The sequence below is a fragment of the Vanessa cardui genome, chromosome 27, assembly GCF_905220365.1.
Source record: "Vanessa cardui chromosome 27, ilVanCard2.1, whole genome shotgun sequence".
In the NCBI taxonomy this organism is placed as follows: Eukaryota; Metazoa; Arthropoda; class Insecta; order Lepidoptera; family Nymphalidae; genus Vanessa; species Vanessa cardui.
Window position 1 is genome coordinate 3468458 of NC_061149.1, and position 17773 is coordinate 3486230.

The 17773-nt window shown below is 33.6% G+C and overlaps 1 protein-coding gene across 1 annotated transcript; it reads left to right on the top strand.

Moving 5' to 3' along the window:
- Positions 1-688: 688 nt before the first annotated feature.
- LOC124540950 lies at positions 689-1544 on the top strand. Its single transcript, XM_047118724.1, has one exon. The coding sequence runs from the start codon at positions 689-691 to the stop codon at positions 1493-1495; it is 807 nt and encodes a 268-aa protein (XP_046974680.1). The 3' UTR covers positions 1496-1544.
- Positions 1545-17773: the final 16229 nt, after the last annotated feature.

Below are 17773 nucleotides of genomic sequence, written 5' to 3' on the forward strand. Positions count from 1 at the left end.
ACTGACTACTGTTATTTGGCGGTAGAATAACCGATGAGTGGGTGGTACCTACCCAGACGGGCTTGCACAAAGCCCTACCACCAAGTATGATAATATTTAAATCGAACCAAAGAAGTAGAAAAATCTGTATTATATAGTTTTATTTTTTATTCTTTTCAAAATCCAGCATATTTGTAAAATCGAGTTTAAGCTAGACATTGGATTCTTCATCTGAGCCGCAGCGAACGATTATCTTCCATTTATAACGATCCCAAAAGCTTTTACAACGAAGAATCAATCTAGCAAAGTAATTTTAGACTCTATGCCGATAAAAATAAGAGCTACAACACATTTAGCGAGATATAAGAGTAATTTTGCTAACTAGAAATGGGATACGTGGTGTATGAATCTGCAGTTACGACTTTTTTCGTTCAATCCCTGAATTGCTTTGCTTAATCGATTCCGGAACGATTTCGATTCGATTCGAAACGATATCAGCTGTCAATTGACATTCAGCGCGAACGAACTTCAGATCGTATGATATCTGTGCAATAATCTTTTTTAAATCACAAAAAAGTTTTTATATTCACGACTCATTATTTATCTATCAAACATGACAGATGTCACACAATATATTTATAATTAATGAGGTATCAAACGCAAAATTAATCGTAGATATTATTAAAAAAATAAAAATTTTTGACGTGCGATGAAATCTTGCCTAAACGGTAATCGAATAGAGAAAATTACAGACGAAAAAATCAATAGCGTCTCAACAGCGAATAAGGAAACGAAAAATTCATTTAATAACATTTTAACTGGTGATCTATATGTGATTGGAAGATTATGGATAGAAGCGTTGAGGACAGCTCTGGTTGGAATCAACTTCCACCTGATTCCAGTGGTTGAAGCGGCGAAAATTCCAGAAACACCACAGAAGCCACCGTCCATGAAATACACCGACTTGCCCCTGTACAAAAGTCCACATTACGAATATAAGGACCATTTGGAAGCTAATCAGAAATGCCCAGATGCTAATGTGAAGCTACTGCATCAATCCTTACTCCCATACGTCAAGAGCTGCAGGCATACAATCGCGAGGAACATCTGTGAGGCAAAATGTTTCGTAGAAGAGAAATACTGTAACACGCGCAGTGCAATTCGAAACGCAAAGAGGGATTTCAAGCAAGGCATGAGAGATCCGAACAACCTACCACTCAGACAAGCCACGGTCGCGATCGGTGGTACTGCTGGTTACGTCCTAGGTGGTGGTGGTGGTATACCGAGACGGTTATTCTGCACTAGCCTTGGTTTCATATCAGCTGGTGCGTTATGCTTTCCACAGGAAACAGATGACATTTTCAGAAATGTCACATATACGTTTGGTAAAGTTTTTATAGCTGTTTATAATAAATGGTGTGGTAAAGACTTTGTTATGAGAGAGAAATTGGCTTGCAAGGATGAGTTACCACCACCACCTCCCCCCAGGAAACCAATTCCATGCCCCCCAAAATAAAATCGGTTTTATTTATAAGTGCTTTAACAATTGAACTATATTCAATAAATTGGTGCAATTAAACCATTACTGTTTTTGTCTTATTTAGAAATGACTTTTTCATAACTTCTGTGATGATATTATGTGTTTTTTATATATTTATTTTAGTTATATTTATTATATTTAGATCATATAGAGTAGCTATTGAACATATTTTTTTTGTATATTAGTCATTGGTTCCAGAGATTATAAAACCATCAATTTTGACATCTTTATAATATTAATTATAGATAAAATATACACAATCATTTTGTAAATTTAACCAGGAATTTAAATAAATCAAAATCAAATCAAAGTATACTTTATTCAAGTGGGCTTTTACAAGCACTTTTGAATCGTCATTTAACAATTAAGTGAAGCTACCACCGGTTCGGAAAGTAGATTCTACCGAGAAGAACCGGCAAGAAACTCAGTAGTTACTTTTTTCAACATTAAAAAAAATACAGTCATGTTAGTTAATACAATTATTTAAATTAATATATATTTTAAGATATAGTTCATTTTCTACCTAGAATAGCTTGTATATGTACTCCGTATCTGTGTGTGTACACATGTACTCACCTAAGAACACACACACTCAAAAGCGTAGCTCCACAAATGTGATATATCTTTCTGATGCGTGTCAAAGCATCATAGAATTACTGGATAAGATTATCCTGATAGGTCCTAGTCGATTTCGAAAAGTTTCCATGCTTGAAATGAGTGTACGGTACACTAGACCAAAATGCCAAGATTTCACGACTTTTTCGCGAGATCGTTTCGTCATCTTACACGTTTTCCGTCAGTTTATCTATCCGCCTAATGTCCATAACACAAACTCATAAAAACAACCAAAAGCACTCATAGATAACTCAAGTCCATTTACGTTGTACTGGACTCATAAAAATACCCTGTTATCACCAGATTAAGACATATGATAGCGCTGTGACGTCATTACGAAGTTATACCGTGCAATCAAGACTGTTGAACGAATTTCAATCTTATTTGTATTTCATCACGGTTTATTTTCCTTTGTCTGGTTATGTATATTTTTTCCAAATTCAACGTTTATTGCTGTCCAGTTTTATACCGTGGCAGCGTGAGCCTTTTAATTTACAACTTATGTTTGCCCTCGATATGATTGTTTTTAAACGAATTTAAACTCTATTCCATATGGATAAGGGTGTGCTTTCGTTTGCACAATTTTCGGTTAAATTTGTTAAAAGTTGTTCACACTTGGTAGTTATTTTTAAATTTATTATGGTATGGTTCTTTGTAAAGTTTTAATTTCGAGAAATTGTTAGGTTTCGAGTAGCTTAGGAGTTGTAGGTTAATGTTAAACATTTGCAGTTAAATAAATTACTATTTCAATGAAGTGTAAGCAGTGTTGTGTTCGTGTGAACGGGCTTTTAAAATAGTTGTAGTTGTAGTATAGAATACAAATTTGCTGATTCTTTTATTTATTAACTAGCTGTGTTCACGACTTACGCGTTTGAACTAAACAAAAAAATATTATTGTAGCCCAAGTTATACCTTATTAAATTAGCTATCTGCCAGTGAAAGTCCCGCCAAAATCGGTCCAGCCGTTCCAGAGATTAGCCGGAACAAACAGATAAACAACATTGTAAAAATATTATTTTGGTATATGTACCGTGTACACATACATATGCATTGAGTAAAAGGCTATTTTAATATTACAAACAGACACTCCAATTTTATTATATGTATAGACTAGCTTAAACGTCCAGGATTCGCATGAGCACAATATGCATCTGTATACAGCTTTCAAATGAAAACTAAAAATAAATTAAAAAAATTCCAAAGAATATTTAAATTATTGTGATTTCTCTGTATTGATTATACATAATGAACTGTCCTCTTGAATCAATTGATTGATGCAAATCGCATTCAAATCAGTTGCATAGTTTTCAAGATGTAAGCTAATAGATAGCGACTTTGTTTTATACTATGTGAAGTTCAGGAAGCAATCTAACGATGTTTTTTTTACATAAATATAAATAAATAAATATGAGACAACATCACATACATTACTCTGATCCCAATGTAAGTAGCTAAAGCATTTGTGTTATGGAAAATCAGAAGTAACGATACCACAAACACCCAGACTCAAGACAAAATAGAAAACTAATGATAATCTACATCGACTCAGCCGGGAATCGAACCCAGGACCTCGGAATGGCGTACCCCTGAAAACCGATGTACACACCACTCGACAACGGAGGTATAAAATATAAGAAAAGTCAATTAAATTTCTAATTAAAATTAATACAAATAAATGGTATATTAAAAGTAAAACAAAAGTATAAAAAGCTAGTATGTACCAATGGTACATATACACAAGATATACCATCTCAGATCCAATGGGATCTGGAGATGGTATATCTTGTGTATATATATATCCTATCCTACCCTATATACATATATTCTAGTGCCTGTAGTAACACTGGCTCATTCTTCAAACCGGAACAAGAATACCAATTTTATTTGGCGAGCGAATACCTCATGATTGGTGAACCTACCCAGATGGATTTTATAGGAAGCAAGCTTGATTCTCAAGCATAAAATCTTATACATTTTTATAGCTTATATAACCTAACCAACCCCTAAATCACGAGAGAAGCCGCGGCTGCTAACTACTAGACATATTTTATGGAGCATTAATTGTTTTATGATTTGATTTTTATAAAGCAATAAAAACATCCATAAAAATGTCGGATGCAAAGTCCATTTCATTTCATAATTGTAGTTCACGTATAAAAGTATAATTGTTAATATGGAAAAGAGCTGATATGGTACAGAGGTTGGTCAAAACCGATGATAGTGGGTTCAGAGCCAAGCGCCGTGTGTTCGAATATGTAGGAACACATCGTGAGGAAACCTGCATACATATATCGAAATTTCGAGGATTGGAGGTTTCTCCAATTCGCATTGAAGCGTGGTGGAATAAGGGTCAAACCTTATCCTCAAAGGGATAGGAGACCTTAGCCCAACATCGGGATACTTACAGGTTGTTACTTCAAGTAAAATGTCGCATGTTTAACTTTTGATATATTAAAATTAAATCTTATATCTCAGTGAATAAGAATGAATTTTGTATGCTTGTGCTATGTATTGTTAACCCATGAATCCAACTAATGAACTTGGTGTACTGTTATTTTTATATTCGTGAATATTTTGTGTTCATAATTCATCTCGTGGTCGGCGGTGAAGATAAACACCGTGAGGAAGCCTGCATGTGTCTAATTTCATAAAAACTCTGCCACAAGTGTATTCCACCAACAATAATAATAATAGCAATAATCTGGAACAGCGTGGTGGCGTTCCAAAACTTCTCCTCAAAAGGGAGAAGAGGCGTTAACTCAGCAGTGGGAAATTTACAGGCTGTTGTTGTTGTTGCTGAAGATTCCTGGGTAGGATCTTGATAAGTGAAGGTTCTAAATGTAGCTCTATGCTTATACAGACACAGTTCCAAAGTGGCTTAAGAGACACATGCAGATTTACAGAAGAAAAGTTTCCTCAAGATATTTTCCGAAAAAATAAATCTTTAATTTGAAGTATACCACTGAACCATCGCGGTTCTTTTATCTGTTTTTAATTTATCGTTCCATAATTGTATTTATGTTTACCCCCATATTACAATTCTGATATTTTATTACGTTTAAATTATTGCAATATGAATACCGTAATTTTCTCGAATAAATCATAAATGTTAAAAGCATTAAATTATAACCATTCATAATTATAAAGAGCTATATCTTTTTATAAATAAAATTAAAAAACATAATAATATTTCATTCAGGCACTAAGCTATAAGACCTGAACGACTTAAAATAATGGCTGTAAAAAAAAAACAACAAAGTTGTTAAAAGAAACAGCGTTTAAGAGACACATTGATACAGATAACAAAAGGCGAATATGCATTATATTTTTTTAATCTGGCAACACTTCTGCGGCGCCATTTTGTAATTTAATATATTGTCTTAAGATTTATTTCCCAGTGTGATGCTTTCATTCTATTCTAATGGATTTTTGTACATTATAAGATTGGATGCATTTAGTTTGATTTTTTTTTACTTTTATACTGATATGGTTTTGAAGATTATTGGTGCGACCCTTTTGCTTAAGATACGTCACTACGTAGAATAAAACAATGTAGCTTCTCAACGTCTGTCTGTTTCCATGTATGCTTAGATCTTTAAAACTACGCAACGCAACTTACTTGGTGGTAGGGTTTTGTACTTGGTGGTAGGGTTTTGTGCTAGCCCGTCTGAATAGGTACCACCCACTCATCAGTTATTCTTCCGCCAAATAACAGTACTCAGTATTGTTGTGTTCCGGTTTGAAGGGTGAGTGAGTGTAATTACAGGCACAATGGACATAGCATCTTAGTTCCGAAGGTTAGTGGCGCATTGACGATGTAAGGAATAGTTAATATTTCTTACAGCGTTATTGTCTATGGGTGATGGTGGCCACTTACCATCAGGTGGCCCATATCTTCGTCCGCCAACTTATACCATAAAAAAACGGAGCTTGATGGGGTTTTTTAATACGATATATATACGATATAGAGTGATTCTAGAGGTAGATTTATTTATTATTTGTATCATACATTCGTAATATAGTAAAGAAACGCTGATAATTTTAAAGGTTTAGCGCTAACATAGCAAAGGCTTGTTGAACCCAATGAGATAGATTATAATAATGTGCTACAGTATTTTAACAAGGTCTACAAGAATCTTAGGGCTAACCTAGAATAACTTTTTTTTTATCCTCTACTTTTTACCACAAATAATGGTTCATTTATGAAGTGATTTTAAGCAATACAGCATTAATATTGTATTAAAATTGCAAAATTATATACTGAATGTATCGTTGGGTAGTTTTAGAAGTTATCTTTCGCATTGACAAGCATATAAATATATATATGACAGAAATAATAAAAACAAATGTTTATTTAGGGCACGGCACAATTATAAAAGCTATTGAAAGAAAACTATAACTTAATTAATCAACAAAAAAAAAAACAACTAAAAAGAAAGAAAATATTTAAAAAAGTGATCTGGCAAGCAACGACCGTACTCGTATCCTAAACAGGTGTACCATTCAGATTGTTGGGTTACCCTAGTTGGTAATTTAATGAGAATTCAAATTTATATAATGTCAATATGACATCTAGTAATACTTCATACAGATATCTGTTAATTACATAAATAACTAGTTGGCTCGTATGACTTGGTTCGCCTATCGAGACTTTTGACGACCTCCATGGTCGAGTGTTATGTACACCGGTTTTCATGGGTACGCTGAGGTCCCGGGTTCGATTCCCGGCCGAGTCGATGTAGATTACCATTAGTTTTCTATGTTGTCTTGGGTCTGGGTGTTTGTGGTACCGTCGTTACTTCTGATTTCCATAACACAAGTGCTCCAGCTACTTACATTGGGATCAGAGTAATGTATGATGTTGTCTCATATTTATATGGTTTATATATTTATATTTATCTGATATTAGGTAACCTATGTGCTAATTCTGACTATATCCCATTCAAAATTTCGCATTTATAATATTAGTGTATAGCTCAGATGGCTCAGTGATTAGAACGCGTGCATCTTAACCGATGATAACGGGTTCAAACCCAGGCAAGCACCACTGATCCATGTGCTTAATTTGTCTTTATAATTCATCTCGTGCTCGATGGTGAAGGAAAACATCGGGAGGAAACCTGCATGTGTCTAATTTCGTCGAAATTGTGCCCCATGTGCATTCCAGCAACCCGCATTGGAATTGCGTGGTGGAATATGTTCCAAACCCTGTTAATGGGAGAAGAGGCCTTAGCCAGCAGCCTTAGGCCAGCAGTGGGAAATTTACAGGCTGTTACTTTACTTTACTTTATATATACTAAGACATTCTTATATGTATTATACGTCTATATGTAGTAAAATTATTCAAATTGCTCTAGCAATTAGTCAATACTAAGTAATTACAGACAAGCCAAAGGTCAAAGCCGTATAAAAAACACAATACAACACGTGGTATCGGTGAAGAAATTTAAATATAGAACTATTATTTCTTAATGGGTTTCGTTGCAAAGGAATAAATTTTAAGTCCAAGATTAATGCGGACTTTTGTTTTTTATAACGCTTTCTTTTAATTTAATGATGTTATTAATTATAAAGTAATGTAGTATTTGCAGGTTACATGCATTTAATGAAGATGTATGACCACTTACTCGCTAAAAAATTATTGTAAAATGAGATGTATTTTATGGCACTTTAATACACATATATAAAAAGTATTTATTAAGGTATCACAATTTGTAATTATTATTTTTAAATCGTTATAAATATAAATAAATTAGAAAATTATAATAACAGGTAAAAATAAAAACTACATTTACAAACACACGACAAGAAGTAATTTTATTACGTTATATATTTTTGTACATCGTTCATTATCCACCGTTTTAGATAACTCTAAATGTCATTAGCGATATAAATGGGTTTCGCGCCATAACGAACGAGTGTTGCCACAATGGAAAATCATAAATCAACTGTCACTTTGACAGTTGCTGAAAGGAGGTCCGTCAATGCATGGATGCAGAACTTTTGAGTTTTGGAAGGTTTTTTTTTTCGTGCCGCGTTTGATTAATTGTTTGAAAAAAAAAAGGTTTTTAAAGCGGTCGAGATCGTTCGATGTTATTATGCGAGTTTGACAGGACTGATTGGATGATATTTTTACTTCTTTATGCGAACGTGAATTGGTTTTCATTCTTTAATTTGCGATATTTAATGATTGGTTAGTTCTCAATGTACTTTTTTTTTAATTTTTATTTCGTTTAATTGTACGCAAAATACTTGTAACATATTATATTACAATAATGAAACATACAAAGGTTTAAGCTCATTATATAATGCATTAGGATATTATACACCTGTCAAGCATCAAGTCATTTTAACAGATAATAAATACAATATAATTATGTTAAAAATATGACGTTGCTAAATCATAATAAAAACATAACCAATAGATTTTACTATGATATAGTTATATGTAACTAGCAAGCTGCCCTGGCTTCATACGGTAACCTAAGGATACCATCATCATTACATAGTATAGAACAATTACGCAACGGATTTTGATGTGATTCTTTTTATTAGTTAGATTGATTCAAGAGGAAGGTTTCTGTATATAATACATGCACAATATAGTAGAGAAACACTGATAATTTTAGAGGTTTCTAAAGTGATATTGTTAATTTACATTGCAAACCCATCAGACATTCTATAGTATATTTTGTAACAGCACTGCATTTTTGCGTAACGACAGCCGTTGTCGAGTAGTGTGCATGTCCCGGGTTCGATTCCCGGCCGAGTCGATGTAGATTACCATTAGTTCTCTATGTCGTCTTGGTTCTGCGTGTTTGTGGTGCCGTCTTAACTGATCCTCCATAACACAAGTGCTTTGGCTACTTACATAGGGATCAGAGAAATGTATGTAATGTTGACTCATATTTATTTATTTTATTGAATTTATATATTAATAAAAAACATTTTTATCATATAAACTCATTTTAAACCCTATAACATAACACCTAGATATAAACAAATATGTTTTATAAAAGATCCCAAACCCCTTTCATCCCTTTCCAAATTTTATTAATCGAAGTGCAAGGACGAACTTGTGCCACACATCACTAATATTAAGTCATTGGAAATATTCATATAGTAGGCGTACTTTAGTTCATTAACGAATATGGTATCTGTGTTATATTTAATCTGTTATTAATTATGATTATAGCTTGGCCTTAATGATTCCGAATATAACATCTGCTTCTTAATAAGAGGTGAAGAGCCGATAGCTCAGTGGTTAGAAGTAATTAATTTAAAATCATGAGATCAATATCTGGGTAAGTCATTTTGGGTTTTGATGGTGAATTATATTAATATAATACAGAGATTTTTTGTTTTGTTATATATTTAAACTAGATGTGTTCGCATCTTCATGTGCTAAAAAAAATAACTTAAGTTAATCCTTATTATATCAGCTATCTGCTAGTGACAGTCCCGTCAAAATCGGTCCAACCGTTCCAGAGATTAGTGGGAACAAACAGACAGACAGACATAAATTGTTAAATATGTCATTTTGGTATATGTACTGTGTATACATACATATGCATCTGATGGCAGATATACGTGACTCAGCTCGTGTCGAGATAGCCGATTGGTTAGAACGCGTGCATATTAACCGATAATTGCGGGTTCAAACCCAGGCAAGCACCACTATATATATGTGCTTAATTTGTGTTTATAATTCATCTCGTGCTCGGCGGTGAAGGAAAACATCGTGAGGAAACCTGCATATGTCTAATTTCATCGAAATTCTGCCACATGTGTATTCCACAAAGCCGCATTGGAACAGCGTGGTGGAATGTGTTACAAACCTTCTCCTCAAAGGGAGAAGAGGTCTTAGCTCAGCATTGGGAAATTTACAGGCTGTTACTTTACTTTACCACCACCTAGATGTCCAAAAAACCACAACAGCACGTCTTAAGACATTTTCTGCCTCGGACTACCACTCTGTGGAACCAGCTCTACTACCGATAAGACTTCGGAACCTTCTAGAAAAGAGCGTACTTCTTAAAGGCAACGCACCTGCATTCCCCCTGGTTTCAGATGTCAATGGGTAGTAGTAGTCACTTTCCATCAGGTTAGCAGGAATGAAACATATACAGAGTGTTAATTTTATGTACCCTTTTATAAATCATTTTAAAACACCCCTTATATTGTATAGTCGAATTGTCAAAGATGTTATCTTAAAATGTTGTACACTCGAGTACAGAAGTCGTTATATTCGATTCATACATACATACATACATTATCAAACACGTAGCGCAATTGTAATACATTTCCTATAAAGTTTGTACAATCACTAACAAAATACCTTACAACAAAGCTGTTATCGACAATTTACATGAAGAAAGTCTTAAGCGCCGTACCGTTATTATAGGAAAAAGTGCCTTAAAGTTTACTTAGTAGAGTTTATTTTCCAAAAGCACCATTAGCCTTTTTCACTCTTTATATTAAACTAGTGAAACGTAGTAGATGTTTGTATTGCCTGTATGCTATTTAAATACTTATGTAATTTAATAGTCCGTAGAGTAACTACGTAGTTGCTTGCCGGTTCTAGTTAGAATCTACAATCCGAAACGATAGTTTGAATTAAAATTGATCTTCGTTTAAAACTAGAATAATAGGATTGTATTATATAATTAGCACCAACGACCCTCCCCCATTGACCCCCCCTTTCCTTAAACAAAGTCAGGGGTGGAAACTAGTCTTACATATATACCAATTTGAATAGATTTTTAACTCTATATTGGTTATCAAATGGGATATCTGATGGTCACCAATGAAATAGACATTAGCACCATTTCTTAACTAACTAATTCGTAAACCTTGAGAACTGCTATGTTACGTTCCTTCTGCCTATTACACTGGCTAACTCTCCTTTCAAACCGGAACACGAGAATATTATAATCATATACATCAACATCCATTTTTATAATAAATAAATAAGAGACAACATCACATACATTACTCTGATCCCAATGTAAGTAGCTAAAGCACTTGTGTTATGGGAAATCAGAAGTAACGGCGGTACCACAAACACCCAGACCCAAGACAACATGGAAAACTAAAGTTAATTTACATCGACTCGGCCGGGAATCGAACCCGGGACCTCGGCGTGACGTACCAATAAAAACCGGTGTACACACCACTCGACCACGGAGGTCGACAAAGTATAAACATAGATTATAAAAGTTTTACCTGTCACTGTCAAAATGTAAATCTAATTCAATTTTAATCTGTTCTCATTTTGAATTTAGAATCGAAAACAGCAACAAATCTATTAATATAGATTATGTAAATATTAATCATTTAAAGTACATTCACGAACAAAATATATTCGTCTTTCATATCTCCGGACATTCGGTGTCAGAAGTGCATAATAAAACATTTGATAGGTAAGTACATTCGCGTTCAACTTTACGCGTCGTTTTCTAATCAACAATAATATATAGTCCACAACTTAGATGTAGCATCGTTGAATTCAATAAAACCGATTACTGCCGATTTACACAACCAGTAGAAATAGCTCCCTATCGCGCCATTCGACGCTATTCGTCGCTATAGACTCCCGCATCAGTTCAACACGAGAAAGCAAGTTCATGGAAATCGACGTGTCAAATTGACGAATATACTAGGTCATATGATATTACAAGTTATTACGTTTGTGTAAAGATCATATTCACGTAAGAAATGAATATTGATAATTTGGGATGGCGTACTTAATTCGGATGTGATCGGTTTTACGAATTTTGCCGATGCTACATCTAAGTTGTGTCGTACTATAGTATTCTACGCGGAGTGAAGTACATTTGAAAACAAAAGGCAATAAAATATTATCGTATTGCTTCTCTTTTTGAATGGAAGGGTTTTTGCGCACTGCGGTAATGCGTTTTTATGTGTGTTATTCCTTTGAAGAAGTTGTTAAATTGTTGCAAAAAAAGAAATGTTTTAATCATTTCTTGCAGTGCGGACATTTATTTACTCATTTCGAAGTTATTGCTTGACGTTCGATTTTTAAATGTAGTTTTATAAATCGAACACGTTCCATTTCTCAAGTTTTGAATTTTGTTTATATAGTTTAGAATTTGTTGGTATGTTTGTGTGTGTGTGTGTGTGTATGTAAGTTCGTTTATTTTAATTTGCATGTGTTAGAATGATTTTGATGATGTTAGTAAAAGTATTCTTAATTAATTCGAAACAAGTTTTGTTTTTAAGGCACGAGATGGTCCTTTAGTGAATACACCTTCATCTTAACCAATGATTGTGGGTTCAAACTCGGGTAAGCACTACTGATTTTTTTATGTGTTTTTATATTTATAATTCATCGCGGCTTACCTTAAGCAATGTGAGGATGCATATGCCTTATGTCAACGGAATTCTGTTAGATATGTATTCACCAACTCGCATTGGAGCAGTGTGGTGTAATATGCTCCAAACCTTCTCCTTAAAAGGAGGACCTTATCCCAGCAGTGGGAAAATTACAAGTTGTTAATGCTATTGTAAAATAAATATTTTATAAAGTTAAATATAAATTAATATCAAAGATGTATCTTAGCAACTTTCTAACGATATTCCTCCATCCTACCTTTCTAGAATAATTTGTGCTTATCTCGATTTGAACTCGGAATATCCAGCTAAGAAACCAGATATACATTGCAATACAATAAATTAACATAATAATGTTTAATTCATCGCAATCAATCATTCGTTCAAACCGTTCAACAAAAACCATTCCCAAATCATTCAATACAAAACAATATATGTAAAAATTACAATTACTCATGATACATTGACAGTCTTGATAAGAAGTTTAAAAATTGTATAGTATGAGACCAGTAATCTATGCATATTCTTGTACAAAGTAATAAACGTACACATAATGATTACTTCTAATACATTGAAAGTTTCGTTTAGAAGTTTAATAATTGTATAGTATGAGACCAGTAATCTATGCATATTCTTGTACAAAGTAATAAACGTACACATAATGATTACTTCTAATACATTGAAAGTTTCGTTTAGAAGTTTAATAATTGTATAGTATGAGACCAGTAATCTATGCATATTCTTATATAAAACAACAAACGTCCACAAATTATGTTACACAATACATTGACAGTTTCGTTTAGAAGTTTAAAAATTGTTTAGTATAAGAACAGCAATCTATGCATATTTTTGAAAAAACAAAATCGTTTCTTTCTCAAATTTATTTTTAACACAGATCAAATCGTTGGTTTGGAATTGGTATCATGTTTTTGGTTATTGAGTTGAATAATTAATTATAACGAGTAAAGTAAAGTAAACAGCCTGTAAATTTCCCACTGCTGGGATAAGGCCTCCTCTTCCTAATGGAAGAGGGTGTGGAACACTTCCACCACGCTGTTCCAATGCGGGCTGGTGGAATGCACATGTGGGAGAATTTCGATGAAATTAGACACATGCAGGTTTCCTCACGATGTTTTCCATCACCGTCGAGCACGAGATGAATTATAAACACAAATTAAGCACATATATATATAGTGGTGCTTGCCTGGGTTTAAACCCGCAATCATGGGTTATAAATACACGCGTTCTAACCACTGGGCCATCTCAGCTCCCTGGATCAGTGAAATGTTTATATTTAAGGCATGATACACTTTTGTGATACAGTATAATCATTATTGACAAAATATTAATCGTTTTATAACTGTAATTATCAAGATACAAAGTAATAATAATTCGTGTAAAAATTAATTATTCCATTCTTACGATTGTGCTTTATATAATCTAAATATTATCTTATAACCTTAAATATTATAAATAAATAGATGTTATTTTTAAAATAGCCCGACGTAATGTAAATATATAAATCTAACAAGCGTTAATAAAATATTTGGAGGGGTGATGCAACTTCCATAATTCTATATTCTATGCTATGTTACATAGGGGCGTGTTTGACTGTTTAAGAAACGTTCCGCATAACAAAACCCATCTTTGCGAATGTATCTTTACTAAAAAAAACTGTGAAAAGAATGGTTTTAGGATATAATTTATTTATTTGAGTATTTTTTTTTATTGAAGAGTCCATACTAATATTATAAATGCGAAAGTAACTCTGTATGTCTGTCTCGCTTTCACGCCGAAAATGCTGCACCGATTTTAATTAAATTTGGTACACAAATAGTCTAGAGAGAGGAGAAAGGAGAAATAGTCTTGATTAAAGGACTAATTTCATTATATGTATAGATTTGTAAGGTAAATTGTTGACTGTAAATGATAAAATTTTCATTAGAAAAATAATACTTTGGGGTAAAATTGAGGTGTCATCATCAACAGCCTTTTTTCGTCCACTGCCGGACATAGGCCTCTCCAATAGCACGCCACTGTGATCGATCTTCGGCTACGCGCAAATTGAAGTGTAGTTTATAATTAATATCTCAAGTAACGAAATCATTTAAACCCATTGAAAATTAAGTATTACCTCCATACATATACAAAGTATCTACTACTACTACCTTCGTATAATTATGTTAAAAACAGTTAAATTTAAAATGGTTCCGTGAGAGATTGATGCCAGATAAATAAACTATTGTACAATCAGGGTAAGAAAAGGTTCGTCACCTTAAGATCTATTTTCGTGTGCTCAGTATAAGCGATAATCTGCTTTACCGATCGAGAATGACATATTGCGTCGCAATGATTCGACGTTTAGATTCAAAAGGTACTAAGAGCCTAAGACTTGATAAAGGAATTAATTTGAAAACTGACGAAGGTTTTCTTACTCTGACTGTACATATATAATTATGTTTCCTAGTTTAATTAGACCAAGGGATTAAATTTAACAATATACTTATGATATTTCTTGTATTTTATTTATTGACAACTAGCGCCCCGCCCCGGCTTCGCACGGGTGTAATACTGATACTAAATATACTACAGAATTTGTTTATTTACGACATCACATAACAAACTTCAAGAGAGTCGAGATGGCCCAGTGGTTAGAACGCGTGCATCTTAACCGATGATTGCGGGTTCAAACGCAGGCGAACACCACTGAATATTCATGTGTTTAATTTGTGTTTATAATTCATATCGAGCTCAGCGGTGAATAAAAACATCGTGAGGAAACCTGCATGTTTCATAGAAATTTAGGCACTTACCACATGTGTATTCCACCGACCCGTATTTGAACAGCGTGGTGTAATATGTTCCTAACCTTCTCCTCAAAGGGAGTGGAGGCCTTAGCCCAACAGTGGGAAATTTACAGGCTGTTGTTGTTTGTTGTTCTAACTTAACACTTACCAATCAAATGCTTCAAAATATCCTCACAAAAACCATTTTCCGTTTTATATATTATATAGCTAATTAGTTATATATTGTGACGTCACTGTTATACTAACGAATGTACGCGATGTAAAGGCTCGGTCACATTAGCGCTATCTCATCAGATACCTACGAAACTCCATACAGGCTATAAGCAGGCATACGAGGCGTCCTTTCACGGTGAATGGTTTATTCATACGCGCGAAGTTGCTTACAAAATGGTTTAATAAAGCGGGCCATACAAACTCCGACAATATTGATTAATATATACTAACGACTCGTCCCGGATCGCATGGGTGCAATGCTAATACTAAGTAGACTATAGTTTTTTTCTTGTTTCTTTACTATATTGTTCATGTATTATATATTCCTCTCGAATCACTCTATCAATTAAAAAAACCACATCAAAATCTGTTGCGTAATTTAAAAGATGTAAGCATGTAATGCATGTTATAGTGATGCTGTTTTTGTAAAATTGAATTGAATTTCACTGTTGGGAACAAGAATATTCGGTAAAATGACATTTCGTTAAAAAAAATATTTAAATTCTTAACAAAGGTATTATGTAAATATTATTTGTCGGTTATAGAACGGACTCACTAGATATTTACCGGCAAACATCAACTGTATTGTTGTGCTCCAAATTAAAAGGTCAGTCAGACTATAATATTAATAAAACGTTGTTTAAATTACTTGTTACTTCTGAGAAAACTTACATTTTTTCATTTTTTTATTTGCTCGTGCCTTGCCTACCTGTTTCCTGTTCAAACCCTGAATAATAATTATAATATTATAAGTTTATATAGAAATTCACAATTTTATACTAACAATTAAATTAATACAATATTACATAGCATTAATTATATCTTAGGTCAGATAGGGATTCTATTTATTTTTGACTGTAATGATTCATTTAAGCTTCGGAGCACCAATTTCGTAAACTAAAAGTCATATTGAGATAATCATCTTTAATGTAACTTAGGTAAACTTCAACTAAGCATGACTTTATAATATGTAATGATACTTAAATATCTTTGTTCTTTATGAAATGTTTTTATGTAACATATAAATTTTATCATAGTATGTAAAACCATATTGATCTCTAGATTTAGGCAGGTTATAAGACTTTTTACAACCCTTGAATTCTGGATTATGGACTCTAAAAAATTTTAGGGCTATGCTTTGGTGGTGCCACACCAATGAAGACCAAGGTATGGACTAAGGATGAAACACCTTAAAAATCCTAAAGTAACTTTTTGGTGGTCACTTGAGCACTACTTGCATACTGGAGTTGGTGGTGTTTGGGGCTCTCAGTATGAATCATATAAACTGCCTCTGAATGTCCCACAGGTGGGACCACCACCATCTTTCAAAACTAAATACAAGCCTTATTTTCGCATTTATAATACTTTGAAAGATTATTACTAATAATTTTATTTTAACTTCCAATTATAATACTTGTTTTAAAATATATGATCCAGATTAAACAAACATTTAGCCCTAACCTTGTATATTATAAATCGTTACTACTTTTTTCAAGATGGCATCTGAATAGCCAGCGTTATAACAACCGGGAATATGAAAGATCTACGCATAGGCTTTATAATATTAAACACTTACTAACAGTAAACGCTAAATTCGTAGCAACTTCATACTTTTATTAACAATGTTAGCAAACCTGTAGCTTTACCCGCGCGAAATTAAACTTTACCTATAGCACACAAATCTTTACTTAATTTTTCCCCCTCAAGGGGTAACAACAACAGCCTGTAAATTCCCACTGCTGGGCTAAAGGCCTCCTCTCCCTTTGAGGAGAAGGTTTTTGGAACATATTCCACTACGCTGTTCCAATGCGGATTGGTGGAATGCACATGTGGCAGAATTTCTATGAAATTTGTCACATGCAGGTTTCCTCACGATGTTTTCCTTCACCGAAGAGCACGAGATGAATTATAAAGACAAATTAAGCACATGAAACAGCGGTGCTTGCCTGGGTTTGAAACCGCAATCATCGGTTAAGATGCACGCGTTCTAACCACTGGGGCATCTCGGCTCTCAAGGGGTAAAACAGTAACCTATATCTTATCTGAGACTCAAACTATTTCCTTATAAAGTTTCATCTGAATCGGTTCAGATTTAAGCGTGTAGAGATAACAGAAAGAGTTACTTTCGTATTTATAATATTAGTATGTATCATAATCATTACATAGTATGAAACAAAGTCGCTTACCGCTGTCTGACCCTATGTTTACTTAGATCTTTAAAACTACGCAACGGATTTTGATGCGGTTTTTTTAATAAGTAGAGTGA